This window comes from Lepisma saccharinum, chromosome 9 (genome assembly GCF_977018435.1).
Source record: "Lepisma saccharinum chromosome 9, izLepSacc3.1, whole genome shotgun sequence".
NCBI classification, from domain to species: domain Eukaryota; kingdom Metazoa; phylum Arthropoda; class Insecta; order Zygentoma; family Lepismatidae; genus Lepisma; species Lepisma saccharinum.
In genome coordinates this window covers 5,778,519-5,794,502 of record NC_139237.1, presented here as the reverse complement: position 1 = coordinate 5,794,502, position 15,984 = coordinate 5,778,519, and the positions used below count along the sequence as shown (strand labels likewise).

The window sequence follows — 15,984 nt, the reverse complement described above, 5'->3', positions numbered from 1 at the left end:
AAAGGTTGAAACTGATCGTAGTACGATTGGTACATGTGCAATTTTGATAGTTCAAGGACGGTGGCACCTATGGCAATCGGCTTGTTGAGCATCACTTGCTTCTTGTTCCTCTCAACAAATACTAGATTCTCGTCGAAAATAGTGAAGTTTTTGAAGTAGGGTGACGCGACGATCTTCTCAAATTTCTTTTCGTCCGTGACCAACGTTGCGTCGATGTAATTACGCACGTTCTCCATCGTCTTGCCGTAGATGGCGTTATTGAACAGTTTGTACAGATCCTTGTCTGCAGGCGATGTCGATTGCGCTCTGCGGCGCGTGTTCTCGGCTATGTACGGTTCGAGCCACTTGCTCTGTCGGAACTTCAATCCTCTATGAACTTTCTTCAACTGCAAGCCGTGACTTATGTAAAATTGGAGGAGTCGGTAGTGCAGAACGTAATTCCGCTTGTTCTCCATGCTTAGTATGAGTTTTGGCTCCGATCCTCCAGGTGGCTTCTCCTTGGTGGGGGCCAGGGCCAATCCGTGATGTTTCTCGTGAAGCGTTTCGGGATAATCGAGATCCACTTCCAAGAAACAGCCCCATTCATTATCTTCGCTCCAGTTGAGAAAATCTTCGCAGGAGAGTTCCTCTTCGGTCATCCACCCGTAGTCGCTGATGGGAAGACACTGGGACATGGAGTGGCCGTACAGGTTGTTGACATCCCAGTAGACAATATAGGTGTTGGGCTTCGATGCATCGTAACCAGGCGTATGAGGATTGTTTGCTTGAGCATGGCGTCGGGGACATTGGACGATGCCACCCCGTATCGCACTCTCCATGAAAGCATACTGTTCCTTCTCTGCGATGAGGCCCAGTTCCACGTTGGTGTATTTCATCATCGATTCCCAAGTCAATCCCGGCGTGGTGAAGAAATACGCAGGATCCAACTTGTATATCGCGATGCATCTCTTACGAAACGATTCGAAAATATCCATCAGAAGTGTCACGTCCAATTTCAGATAAAGATCGTGATAATCGCGAAAAGTTTGGCAATTGAATGCCGTCCACACACTACGAGCGTGTTCGTAGTCCTCTTCGGAACAGACGTCCTCCGTGAGAGAAGAATAAAATACCCCCCGGGGTGGAAGTTCCGTCTCGTCAAATTTGTCGAAATTGTTGACGTACTCGTAGGGGTAGACACCCTTGCGACGCAACAGATTCAAATTCTCATCTCTCCCCGAAAAACATTTTTGCTTGGTGGCCACAAGATCTTCGTCGCCAAGTTGAGATGCAAGGCTTGCGAGGCTGGAGGACAGGAAATTGTAAGAGTCCAGGATTCGCACTTCCACACTTCCTCCTTCTTGGAGAGGGATCCACACTCTCACCACAATATATTTCTCGCTCGTTCTCGGGATGATGCTGATTCGAGAAGTTATGTTGTGGAGCTCTTTGACGAAGAGATGTGTGTCGTACTTCTCCGTGTAGTGCAGAAACACGGCAACAAAATGCGACTCCTTAATTTTAAGATTGCACGAATTACAGATGGTGCTTAGAAATAATCCATTCTGGTGGTCATGGTGGACGACCTTGTAATTTTCGGGGGTGAAAGCCTGGTTACACTCCTCGCATCTTGTCGCCGCGTCATGTCTCTGTTGTTGTTCTGTTGTGAGAGCAGGTGGAGAAACGTAAGAGCCTTTCAGGCTGGGTGCAAGTTCTCTCGCGCATTCCGCTATCTTCTCAACAAAATGTTTTGCCGCATCGGGTCCGCAATACAAGATGACATCATTCAATTTTTCTCCGTAGATGGAGAAACTGCAAGGCTCGTGGTGAAAAATTTGGGTCGTGCTTGAGGTAGAGGGATCAGGGTCGCAAGACGTCATGGGAACTTGGAAGCTTTCAAAGTCGGCATAAAGGACGACGGGATGGTGAAGAAGAGCCTGGTGTTTCTGAAATTTCATCTTGGTTCCGGGTTCCGGCATGACATCTTCGGGTTCTGCATTCACGGAGCCAAAACACTTGTGCTGTTCTCTCATCTTCTTACCCCCGCGAAAAATTCTCAAACACCGATCGCAAATTTCCATCTTATCGCGATTCTTGGTGATCTGTCTTCCTACTAATCGTGAGAAATTCCGTATCAAACTGTAACGACCATCTACAAGCAAGAGTCGAATTACATTATTCTGGCTTCTCGCAGGTCTTAACACACGAATGTTGTCGCAATCGTCAACCCCAAACACAGAAATATTGATATCTTTTCCTTTTTCCTCTCTATAGTTTTTTTCAAATTGATTGATCTTATTCAAGGGCACAGGATAGGAAATTCCTCTCATCATATTCTCGTATCTTCCCTCGTATCCTCTGTAATTGGACAGACGTTGGGGGTCATTATTATTTGCTGGGTGTAATGCAGCGATGACAGACCATAAGAAACTCTTCTGATCATTACTTTGTATGTTCAATACTGCATTTTGCTTTTTTTGTTTTTTTGTTTTTTTTTGAGCGCTGCGTAATGGTTTGAAATTGCAGACTCGAAGTTCTAACATGTGGCTGCGACCGCAAAGAGTCCACCCACTTCCTCTACCTTCAAACTCTTCTTGTTTTTGTGTCAAGTGCTCAAATAGCCGTGTCACTATCTCGTCAAGATCCTCGTTATTGTCATCGTGTAAGCTCTCACACCCTACGTAAAAGCTGAAAGTGCTTGACTCGGACGAGACAACTTTCTCATACAGCAGAGTCAAGACGAGATGAATTTTAATTGCAACATTGACGAGGCAATCACGTAATTTATCGACTACCAGAGATTTCACATTGTTGAGGAAGATGCTCGAGTCACACTTTTCATCGCTTCCAGATTTATAAGTCATGATGCGTGCACTTTTATTCAAAGCACCCTCCTCATGCGCATCAGTGCGAGATTTCTTTGCCGGCGGGGCTACGACATCATGATCGGGTAGACGACATTTTTTCAAATGCCTAGCAATATTAGGTTTAGAAATCAACTTTCCACAGTTGCAACATGCCACTTTCTCGCCAGGACCGGAGGGACCTGGTTGCGGTTCCATTTTTTCCTTCTGTTATTTATATATATATATACACAGAGAAATTTTTTGGGGGGGTTGTGGTGATGGTAGTGGAAAGCGCACTGAAACAGAAGGAAAAAAAGTTAAAAAATGCTAGATATTTTTTCCTTCCACATATATATTAGACGCAAACAGTATGTATGTATGTATGTATGTATGTATGTATGTATGTATGTATGTATGTGTGTGTGCACTGTTGTAGGAGGTTAAAAAATATGGGACATGTAAGTGTGTGTCAATTTTTTATGGCTCCTCTGAATATGTGTGTGTCAGACGCAAAACAAAAATATTAATATATCATGAAAATAAAAACTTACCTTTCAACAGAGATGGAGAGAAACTTCAAAATAAAAACTTGTAGCTCACTAAAACTTCCACGATGATATATATGTATACTGCCAGACAAACAATTAAGAATACTGAACTCCCACGATTGACGTTCACCCCTCAAGAGAGATAGAAAAACTTCAAAATAAAACTTGTAGCTCACTAAAACTTCCACGATGATATATATGTATACTGCCAGATAAACAAATTAAAAAATACTGAACTGCCACGATTGACGTTCACTATGATAATGATGTACAAAGAAGAAACTACTACGTTATATAGGAACTCCTCTTTTTTTTCTCCTTCTCTCCTCCCTACTCCACGCGACTCTCTTTGGTGAAAACACAATGAGGGCTATGGTCAATATCCTAGCAAATAAAACCCTTGTTAACTAATTCATTCATGCCATATTTTTTCAACAAAAGATTTTTGTGATGTGCACAATATTCTGTAGGGACAAATAACAATAAACGGGGCGTTGACAGTTCCACCCATGCATGTATTGTCGATTATTTCCCCTCGGCCTCTATTCCACGCCCCGTCAGGGTGTGGTGTGTGAAACAAACGATTCCCAGCACAAAACTCAAAAAGCGGAAGATGCTGCTGTGTTTGCTTCCGCCGCATCCGCTTCTGATTCTATTGTTATCGGGGATGTAATAGATTCTTTATTCAGAACCGTGGGAAAGCTGAAAAAAAATAGAATCTCTTCGGGCGAAAAAGGATGTAAGGTGAATGGGTTCGGGGAGGGGTTGCTGTGGATAGTTTGGTCCGTGATGAAAATGTTACATTGAGCGATGAAACACAATTTCTCCACAGGGACAGGAAAAATTCTACCGAGCGTCGCTATCCACGCGAACATTAGAAATTGCCTGAATAGCTTGGGGGCTTGGCATAGGATTAACGATTTTCGTTTTAGAGAATAATCTATGTAAGATTCTAGCATCGAGAATAAACAACATTGATTAAATTTTTGACAACATTCGCAGTACAAATCTAAACTCGTGATGATTTCGCCGTTAGAACCTTTTTTGGGTTGGGCACCACGCACCCTGGCGGGTTAGGGGCCAGGTATTCTAAAAAACAGCAATTATTATTTTGTTTGTTTGTTTGTTTGCGTCACAATACATACGCGCGCGCGCGCGCGTGTGTGTGTGTGTGTGTGTGTGTGTGTGTGTGTGTGTGTGTGTGTGTGTGTGTGTGTGTGTGTGTGTGTGTGTGTGTGTGTGGGTACATCGTTCCCTCCCCCCGAGAGAGAGGTTTACGAAGGTCACGATATATATAAACATTTGGGTCCCGGACTTGGAAAATTACGATAAGATGCACTCATCTTTCAAAAGATTAGAGAATGAGAGAATAAGAGGATGAGAAGATGAGAGGAGAGGTTTACGAAGATCACGATATATATAAACATTTGGCCCCGTTGATTCCAGCACTCCAACTTCATCTCTAATGTTGACGACAATATTCTAAAAATAGAGAGAATGAGAGAATGAGAGATTGAGAGATTGAGAGATTGAGAGAATAAGAGGATAAGAGAAGAGGTTTACGTAGGTCACAATATATAAACATTTGGTCCCAAACTTGGAAAATTACGATAAAGTGCACTCATCTTTCAAAAAATAAGAGAATGAGAGAATGAGAGAATGAGAGGAGAGGTTTACGTAGGTCACGATATATAAACATTTGGTCCCAGACTTGGAAAATTACGATAAGGTGCACTCATCTTTCAAAAAATAAGAAAATAAGAGAATAAAAAAATGAGAGAATAAAAAAAAGATGAGAGGATTAACAGGAGAATAAAAAGAGAATGAGAGAACAATAAGAAAGATGAGAAAGATGAGGAGGATGAGAGAATGAGAGCTCATCTTTCACTCATCACTGCCTTTTTGCCCCCGTGAAACATCGTCAGCGCACTAAATGGGGCGCGGAACAGGAAGAGAAAGTGAGTTTTTCAACTTTTTGTAGTCGTTTGGTCAAGAAATCAAAGTTGCGGTGGGAGTCACAATTTTTATCTACTTTCATCTCTAATGTTGACGACAATATTCTAAAGGTGGAGAGAATGAGAGAATGAGAGATTGAGAGATTGAGAGATTGAGAGATTGAGAGAATAAGAGGATGAGAAGAGAGGTTTACGTAGGTCACAATATATAAACATTTGGTCCCAAACTTGGAAAATTACGATAAAGTGCACTCATCTTTCAAAAAATAAAAGAATGAGAGAATGAGAGAATGAGAGGAGAGGTTTACGTAGGTCACGATATATAAACATTTGGTCCCAGACTTGGAAAATTACGATAAGGTGCACTCATCTTTCAAAAAATAAGAAAATAAGAGAATAAAAAAATGAGAGAATAAAAAAAAGATAAGAGGATGAGAGGAGAATAAAAAGAGAATGAAAGAACAATGAGAAAGATGAGAAAGATGAGAAGGATGAGAGAATGAGAGCTCATCTTTCACTCATCACTGCCTTTTTGCCCCTGTGAAACATCGTGAGCGCAATAAATGAGGCGCGGAACAGGGAGAGAAAGTGAGTTTTTCAACTTTTTGTGGTCGTTTGGTCAAGAAACCAAAGTTGGCCTCAGAAGTACAAATACTATCTACTGATTTAATACTTGATTTTTCCAGAAATACACGTTCAATGTTAGTACTCGGTTGAAACTTATATTCACTACAGATGTAGCCTGAGATGATTTTCCTTAAAATGTTGAATTTGTAATTTTCGAAGGCCCTGAAAAGCGTTTTAATTATAACATCTCGACTATAGGATCAAAACTTGATATTTCGAGAAATTCTTGTACAATGATCATATTCACTTTTCTATACATATCAAGCCAGAGATTATTTTCTTTAAAATGTTGAATTATTAAGCTTTTCAGTGTCTGAAGAGAGTTTTAATTATCACATCTCGACTATAGGACCAAAACTTGATTTTTCGAGAAATTCGCGTTCGATGCTAATATTCACATGAGACTCATTTTCTATACAGAACAAGCCAGAAATGATTTTTTTTATAATTTTAAATTATCTCTTTATGAACAGTTTATAAACAGCATATAAACTGACACATATAAACTGACACATATCTCATAGAAAAAATCATCCGCAGAAAAGGCAACAAGATACTGGTGAAATGGCTAGGTCTCCCAGAACACAGCTGGATCGAGGCAGACAAAGTGATACTATGAACACCTGGGATGTTATAAAGAGACTACCAGATCCTGAACAGCAGATTAAGAGAAATGGAAAGCTGCTGCCTGTTGATATTAGATGTCTTATTGTTGGGCCATCGGCTTGTGGTAAAACTACACTAATGATTGATAATTTTGTATTGGCACCCAACTGGTTAGACGGGAAAAACAGGCACTTGTATGTCTTCTCTAAGAGCTTGAAACAATTAAAATATCAGCAGCTGATGAAGCTATATGATGGACTGGATATAGCCACTTTTGAACCAGATGTTAAGCTACTTCATGAATGTCTCGATATTACTGTTGTTGTATTTGATGACATTATACTGGATAATCAAAACAAGGTTAGAAATTTTTTTACACAGGGGCGGCACAAAAACATAGATTGCTTCTACCTGGCACAGACTTTTTCTAAAATATCGCAGCAGCTGATCCGAGACAACAGCAATTTTATATGTGTGTTTCATCAAGATCATACCAACCTCAAACACATACATCATGAATATGTAGGTGGGGACTTGAGCTACAATGATATTTCCAAGTTTTGCAGTAGGTGCTGGAACCAGGACAGCTATGGGTTTGTCACAATTGATATGACAAGGAAACCCAATAGTGGCAAATACAGAAATAAAATCAACAATTTTCTAGACATTGAAACATATATAAAAAACCATGAAAAGGCCAATTATTGATGATCTTAAATTAAGAGATTATCTTGTAAAAAGATTTAAGGGATGGAAATCAGAGAACCGAGGAATCTGTGAACAACACAAGCAAACAGAACAACCTATTATTGATGCTATTAGTGAATTAGGTAAAAATATCAAAACTGTTACAGAGCAAAATCAAAATTTGATCACAGAGCTTGTACCTGTAGCTGCTAGGAACATATTAGATTATCCAATCACCCCACTTTCTAGTATTCATGCACCTAGTCCTGTTGCTCCTCGAAGAATTGAAGCTACTCAGGATCCTATTGAATTGGGTCTTCTTGCTCAAAAATATTTAAGCACACCTAAAGACAACAAAGATGAGGTTTTTGGCTTATATGCTGACACAGAGCGTGATGGTAGCATCATACATAGAATTGGCAATTTTAGAGTAACATTTATGGGAGATGATCTAATTGTATATTCAGAATCTCATCTTGGAGAAAGAGGTGCTTTTGTTAAGTACCCTGGCACACCTGGATTGTGGGAACTGATGACTCGGAAGAGACCTGGCAGCTATACAGATCAAGATTATGAGCACAACAAAGAAATATTAATAAAATCAGATGCTCTATACCAGAACAATGATCCCACACAAAAAAGAGTCAAGTCTAGCAGTGGTTCAAAATACAACTTAATCAAGCCCATATGGTCACAGATCAAGACAGGTAGTGGAATCAAACAATACAACACCCTGTCTAAAGAATTTGTGTGGGTTGATGATGTCAGGAAACTTGTAGATAGGTTGCTGGTCATAGCTGGGGAAGAAAATGCTGGCAAACACAATTTTTACAATGAAAAGGTTGGAATTATGGACATGATAAGCACCAAATTGTCTAATTTTATATTGAATGACACTAAGGGGATTGGATATCTTATAAAAATTATTAATAATCTACCTCCTAAATTTTGGAATATCTCTGAGGGTCGGGGCTGGTTAATGACATCATAAACAAGCTGCCATTTGAACTACACATACCAGGCTATCAGTATTGTGGTCCAGGTACCAAACTAGATCATAGGCTAAACAGAGGTGACCCTGGTGTTAATCCTCTAGATGCTGCTTGTAGAGACCATGACATAACATACAACACACATTCTGATCTTGATAGGCGACATGTTGAAGACAAGAAATTAGAAGAAGCTGCATTTGGTAGATTTGTAAGCAAAGATGCTTCTTTAAGTGAAAGAATAGCAGCATTGGGGACCACCATAGCTATGAACACCAAAAAAAAACTGGGGTGGGGGTTGTGATAAATTAAATAAATTTAAGCCACTTAATTAAGCTATGTAAACCCAGAATATGTATATAATAAACCTAGGATGAAGGCCAAGGGTGTTATGTATCAGATATCTTATGCAGGTCTTAAATCTCTTAAAACTATTGATAGTCTTTTAACCAAAAGGCAGCGCAAGAAAAAAATTCTTGTCTTGCCAAGGGCCATGGTATCAAATTATTACTTAGTACCCCTCAATTAAAAAATTACAGCAATCTTGAAAAAAATCACATATAGGTGGATTTATATTTAGTATCCCAGCTATTTTAGCAGCTTTGGGGGCTGTGGGGAGCTTGGCTGGGGGATCAGCTGCTATAGCAAAAACTATAATAGATGCCAAAAAGAATAAGGCAGAATTAGATGAATTGAAGCGCCATAATCTGGCCATGGAAAAACAAGGCAAAGGTCTTAAGAAAGCCATGAATAAGTTTAAAAAAACAAGAGCCGCTTACAAACCAAGATATTGAAGCTTTAATCAAGCCACTGGGCATCAAAAATTTTAGAGGTGTGTACATGTCTGATTCTTTACCAGAACAACCACTCAACAAAGAGTGTGGCATTGTTAATTTGGATAAGTACAAAAATCAGGGCACTCACTGGATCTGTTATCTTAAATATTTAAACAATGAGGCATTTGTGTTTGATTCATTTGGAGGTGTTCCACCTGAAAATTTAGTAAAATATCTAAAATCAGCTAATCTTTATTACAATAATGCCCGTGTTCAAAACTTCAAAGATGTTAATTGTGGACATTTGTGTTTATCTGTTCTTAGATATATGTCTCAAATAAATAAACCATCAATTGAAAATTTTCAAAAGGCCTTGTGGTATTTAAAACATCATGGGGGTATTCCATCTCACCAGCCAAAATTCAATATTGGAACTCAAATTGCATGATGACATAGTGTATCCCAAAACAATAGCTCTCAGAGCATTTTATGGCATGTACTTGATCCCTAATATTACACACCACAACAACACAATTGCAGTAGGGGATCGAAAAATTGTCATCACTCCAGGGCAGTATAATCTATCCACTCTAAATGCTCAATTACCCAGAGGTATAGTTTTAACTCAAAATTCTGTCACTCACAGAGTAGAGATTGTATCTGCTACAGAAACAGTGGATCTGGGTACTATAGGAGAGCTGTTAGGCTTTGAGAACTACACAAAACTTGAACCAGCCATTAAACACACTGCTATTAATATACCTAAATTCTTAGCCATAGAGACTCTGAATATTCACTGTAATGTGGCCGAGGCTATGATCACCAAATCAGATGGCATAGGCACTCACAAACAAACTGGCATCATTGCAACATTCAAACCTAACTCTGAATTTATGGAACCGATCATCTCCACTCCATCACCAACATTATATTTTCCTGTGTGCCATAATAGAATAGATTACATTGAGTTGATGGTCACTAATGAAAAAGAAGAATTAGTTGATTTTGCTGGAGCCACAACAACTGCTATCATAGAAATTAATATTTAAATAAAAATACATACAAAAAAAATGGAAAATATTGAGTTATGAGCTACAATCATTCCCCCCAAACAGGAGGACCTTTGCAAATTTAAATCAACCCAACACAGAGATTGAGGTTGATCTTGATGTAGGAGATGGCTTTATACACCCCCACAGAGCAGATCTATATATCAAGTTTAATGTTGTAAAGCTCGCTAGTACAGATTATCCTGCTAACTCAAATATAAGATTGGTAGACAATTTTGTGCCACATCTGTTCTCTCAAATTGAGATCAGAAAACATGGTGTTGTTATAAACAGAGTAGATTACCCTGGTATTACCTCTACAGCTTTGGCCACACTAAAATTATCCAAAAGCGAGGCATCATACTACAAAATAGGTGGATTTGAGACTGGTGATAAAATTATATCTAAAAGCCACACAGTGCTGTTCCCCGGATTCTTCTCAGATTACAAAGATATTATGTGGAAGGGTGGTTTAAGAATCACATTTAGAAGAGCTGCCAATGATAATAATGCTTTGATGAGGTACAGTACATTAAATTCTACTGGGGAAGCTCTGCCTAATACACTACCTGATGAAGGCAATTGTCTTATTCAGACTATGGAGCTAAGAATTCCAGTAGTTGAATATGAAGCCAGTTATGCTCTTAAATACAGATATACTAAAAAATCCACAGGTGCCATTACAATTTTATACATATCAATGTGTGCAGATGCCTGCCACTGGTAGCTATTATGAATTTGATGCTACAAACTCCTTCTCCAGTATACAATATGACATGCCAGATTTTGTGGTGTAATGTTTCAGACTGGAAGACACAATAATCAGGAAACAAAATCAAGTAAGTTTGATAGCTGCAACATCAAGAACATTTATCTTAAAAATGGCAGAAATGAGGTGTTTCCTAGAGAAAATTATAATTTAAACATGTCCAAGGATGATTTCCTCAAATTATATGAAGCATTTACAGCATACAAAAGGGTCACTGCTGGCAATACTGACATGTATTACACACCAGATGAATTCAAAGCACAGAGACCCATGTTTGTTATCAACACCTCAAAAAGGAAACAGGTTGTGGTTAATGACAGGACAAACATTAAAATTATCTGTGAATTCCATGATGCACTCCCTGATGACACCATATGTAGTGTTATTCTTATTGGGGAAAAATCATATGATTATGATGTAAGAAATGAGAGAGTCACAGAGCAATTCTAGAAAACCTCTGCATATTACATTGTCTTTGTACTAGATATGCAAGTTGGGCCTTGGGTCCAATTAAAATATTGAGCATATTCCAGGTAACATATTAACATAACAGCAACAAGTATTTAAGCATATATTACATTATACTACTGTGTAAGCAAAAGATCTTATGAGCATTTTTGGCTTAGATTTAAGTGTCGCCAAAACAATATCAAGAGGGGCATATTTTTGACAAGCTTATGGACAACAATCTCACAGATTCAGCTTTTGCACACATGGCCAAATCAGTCTGTTGAGGCTTTTTCATTTGTACACTAGAATTCGGGATTCTTGGGATTGACAGCATAGCACACTTTGGGAAATTGACCCATATGGGCATCATGACATAGTTTTAAGTGCAGCCAAATCGCGTCTGTTAATCAAATGGGCTCTCCCTTTGTTGTCCTTATCCTATAGTATTTTACACTACAGACTTCCTTCACTCTTGGGTGTACGTGCCTCGTGGTAAGAAAACCGAAGTACCTCACTCTCCCATTTTCCATATCACTGTTGCATACAAATCGTCAAATGCCACGTTCCTTCCTATGCTTCAATTCGCAACTGGCACAATGTTCCAAACGTAGCTACGTCTATCTTTACATTGAAGACTCTTGGTTAATGTTCAACAAATCTCGGCAATTCGTCACTAGTTTCTGAAGACGACAAAGTCCAAACTACGTATCCCGAGAGACATTTTGCAGTGGAGCGCGTGAATTACGTGTATTGCCGATACCAAGCACAAGACGCAACTGTTCTGTGCTCACGCAGATGCCCACACACTACCTTCACTTCCTGTAACTTCCGAGCTGCAGATGGCGTGATTACAAAGAAATTTTTCGAAAATAGTTAGAAGTGCCATCTGTAGGGAGATCAGGGAATTAAATGATAAGTCGTTATTTTTATCTCTATTCTGAGCGGAGCAATTTCCAACACAAAGAATTGGACGTTGCATGATTTTGTGATGTGAATTGTCTGTAGAGAAAATGAGTTAAAACCAGAACATGCATTTAACGCTAATATGTCGAAAAATCAATTTTTGGTCCTATAGGCGAAATGTAATAAGGCTCTGAAAAGCATAATAATTCAACATTTTAAAGAAAGTAATCTCTGGGTTGGTCCGTGGAGAAAATGAGTTTCAAACGAGTATAGCATGGAACTTGATTTTCTCAAAAATTCATGTTTTGATCCTATAGGCGAAACGTAATAATTAATACGCAATTCAGACTCTGAAAAACATAATAATTCAACACGTTAAAGAAAATCATCTCTGGCTTAGTCTGTATAGAAATTGAGATTCAAATGAGTACCTTCATTGAAAGCGTATAATTCGAAAAATCAAGTATTCATTTTTTAGTCCAAATGTCAGAATTAAAACGCTTTCCAGTCTCTGAAAAGCATAATAATTCAAAATTTTAATGAAAGTCAAATCTGGCTCTGTCTGTAGATAAAATGAGTCTCAAACGAGTACTAACATTAAACGTGAATTTCTCGAAAAATCAAGTTTTATTCCTGTAGTGGGTATGTCACACTATGCCTTGGAAAGGAAGATATAAAGGAAATGAACCTGGCAAACTTTTAAAGGACTACGAGATAAGGATTGGAACATGGAATACTCAAACTATGCTACAAGCAGGAAAGATGATGGAAATGGCACAAGAAATGATGAAATGCAAGATAGATGTAATGGCATTACAGGAGATAAGGTGGCAGGGAAGTGGAATTATAAGATTTACCATGATATATAGTGGAACCAGAGAAAGAACTGGATTATTTGGAATTGGTTTTATGATTCAGAAAGAAACCAGCAAGAAAATATTGGAGATAGAAAAAATAAATGAGAGAATCTGTAGATTGAGAATGAAAGGAATGTTTAGAAATCTAACTCTGCTGTCAATACATGCACCAACTGAAGAAAAAGAAGATAGAGAAAAAGATATATTTTATGAATTATTAGAAAGTACATATGAGAAAATATCCAGAAATGACCAGATCTTAATTATTGGTGATTTTAATGCTAAAATTGGGAAGGAGGAAGCCACATATAAGGCTAGCGGAGAACATACTCTCCATAACATAAGCAATGAAAACGGAGCATTTCTAATACAATTTGCTTTAAGAAACAATTTGATAATAAGTAGCACCACTTTCCCTCATAAAAATATTCATTTAGGAACTTGGAAGATTCCAGGAACCCAAGAAGTAAATCAAATGGATCATGTTCTCACCAATAGAAGATATAGGTCATCGATAATGGATGTCAGGAGCCTGAGAGGACCTAACATCTATTCGGATCACTACATGGTGTGAACAAAAATAAGATTAAAAATTGTTAAAGTGGAGAGAAGAAAACAATGAATGTTAGGAAAAAGATGGGACACAGATAAATTTAAAGATAGAGAGGTGCGTGAAACTTTTAGAGCCACCATTAATGAAAAAATACTGAGCAAACAGAAGAGATAGAAGAGAGGAATAGTAATGAAGAATGGAAAAATATAAAATCAATAATACTAAAAACAGCTGAAGAGAAAATAGGAAAAAAGAAAAGAGAATATGGAAAACCATGGTTTGATGAAGGATGCGAAGAGGTCATCCAGAAGAAGAATGAAGCAAGAAATAAGAAGTTACAGAGAGAAACTAGAAGCAACTGTGCAAGATACACAGAATTAAGAAGAGCCGCTAAAAGAATATGTACCCAAAAGAAATGACAATATTTAAAACAAAGATTAGTGGAAGTAGAGGAACTAGATAAAAAAATGAGAGAAGAAAATTCTATCAAGCCATGTTCAGTCTTACAAAAGAATATAAACCAGAAATTGAAGGATGTATAGATAAAAATGGAGAAATGCTGTATGAAGAAAGTCAGATCAGAAAACGGTGGGCAGAAAGTTTCAAAGAGAAACTGTCAAGAAGAGAAAATGAAATAGAAGCCGGAAATGCAGAACGGGAAACAGAAGAAGAGGAAGAAGAAACAATAGAACCACCAACGTTAGATGAAGTAACAAAAGCAATGAGGAGAATAAAAAACAATAAAGCACCAAGAAGTGATAATATGGTAGCCGAAATGATTAAACATGGAGGCTCACAACTATACAAGAAAATACACGAGCTGATTAGTAAAATATGGAGAAAGGAGGAACTACCGGACGAATGGAGACAAGGAAATATATGTGCCATTTATAAGAAAGGAGATAAATATAATTGTAGCAATTATAGAGGAATAACATTGTTAAATATTGGATATAAAATATTCTCGAGCATATTAAATAAAAGGATACAGGAAATAATTGAACCCATCCTTGGAGAGTAAGAGTAAAAGTAAAAGGACAACTCGGTGAAGAGTTTACATTTGACAAAGGTGTAAAACAAGGGGACGGATTGTCGACTACACTATTTAATATAGCATTGAATGATGCTATAAACCAGATTGACCAAAGAGGTACCATCTTTAATAAAAGCTCACAAATCTGCGCTTATGCAGATGATATAGCAAACATTGCAAGATCTATGAATAAGTTAATAATAGTATTTAACGACATGGAGAACTATACTAAGGAAATGGGCCTAGAAGTAAATATAAATAAAACAAAATATATGAAAATAGCACGAAAACCAGAAAAAAGAAAAGAAATAGAGATAGGTAATAAGAAGTTCGAGGTAGTACATGAATTCAAATACCTGGGAAATCAAATAAATGAAATAAATAACATAGGAAGATGCGTAGAAGGAAGGATCAGAGCAGGAAATAGAGCATATTATGCAAATAGAAATCTGCTGAAAAGTAAGATAATAACAAGAACAACAAAAATGAAAATATACAATACATTAATCAGGCCAGTAGTAACATATGGAGCCGAAACTTGGACGTTGACCAAAGATACAGAAAGAAGGCTAATGGTATTTGAAAGAGCAATATTAAGAAAAATATTTGGACCAACTAGAGAAGAAACAGGATGGAGAATAAAATACAACCACGAACTAGAGGAACTAATAAAACATAAAAATATAGTTCGCTTCATTAAAGCCAGGAGAATCAGCTGGATAGGACATGTATATCGCCTACCAAAAGATGCCATGCCGAGAAGAATAATAGAGAGTAAGCTATATTCAACTAAAAGGAAACGAAGACCTAGAAGCAGATGGAAGGAAGAAGTATGCACGGACCTAAACAAGATAGGAGTAACAAGATGGAAACAGAAATGCCAGGACATACAGAAATGGAGGGACATAGTGGAGGAGGCCATGGCCCGACAGGAGCTGTAGCGCCGTATGGTAAGGTAAGGTAAGTGGAAATGTCATAATAAAATTGATTTTCAACCTCTGAAAAGCACAATAATTCAACATTTTAAAGAAAATCATCTCTGGCTAGGTCTGTATAGAAAATTAGTTTCAAACGAGTTCTAGCATTGAAAATGTATATCTCGAGAAATCAAGTATTCATCCCAATGACTGAATTAAAACGAATCTCAGGCTCTGAAAAGCATAATAATTCAACATTTTAAAGAAAATCATCTCTGACTTGGTCTGTATAGAAAATGAGTCTGAAGTAAGTATTAGCATTGAACTCGAATTTCTTGAAATATTTAGTTTTCATCCTGTAGTCGAAATGTGATAATTAGAACGCTTTTCAGGCTCTCAAAAGCTTAATAATTCAACATTTTCATGAAAATCATCTCTGG

The 15,984-nt window shown here is 37.8% G+C and overlaps 1 protein-coding gene across 1 annotated transcript; it reads left to right on the top strand.

The window, feature by feature from the left end:
* Nucleotides 1-12,838: 12,838 nt before the first annotated feature.
* On the top strand, nt 12,839-13,615 carry LOC145992321 (protein CFDP2-like). Its single transcript, XM_083128701.1, has one exon. It carries the CDS (start codon nt 12,839-12,841, stop codon nt 13,613-13,615), a length of 777 nt encoding a protein of 258 aa, XP_082984827.1.
* Nucleotides 13,616-15,984: the final 2,369 nt, after the last annotated feature.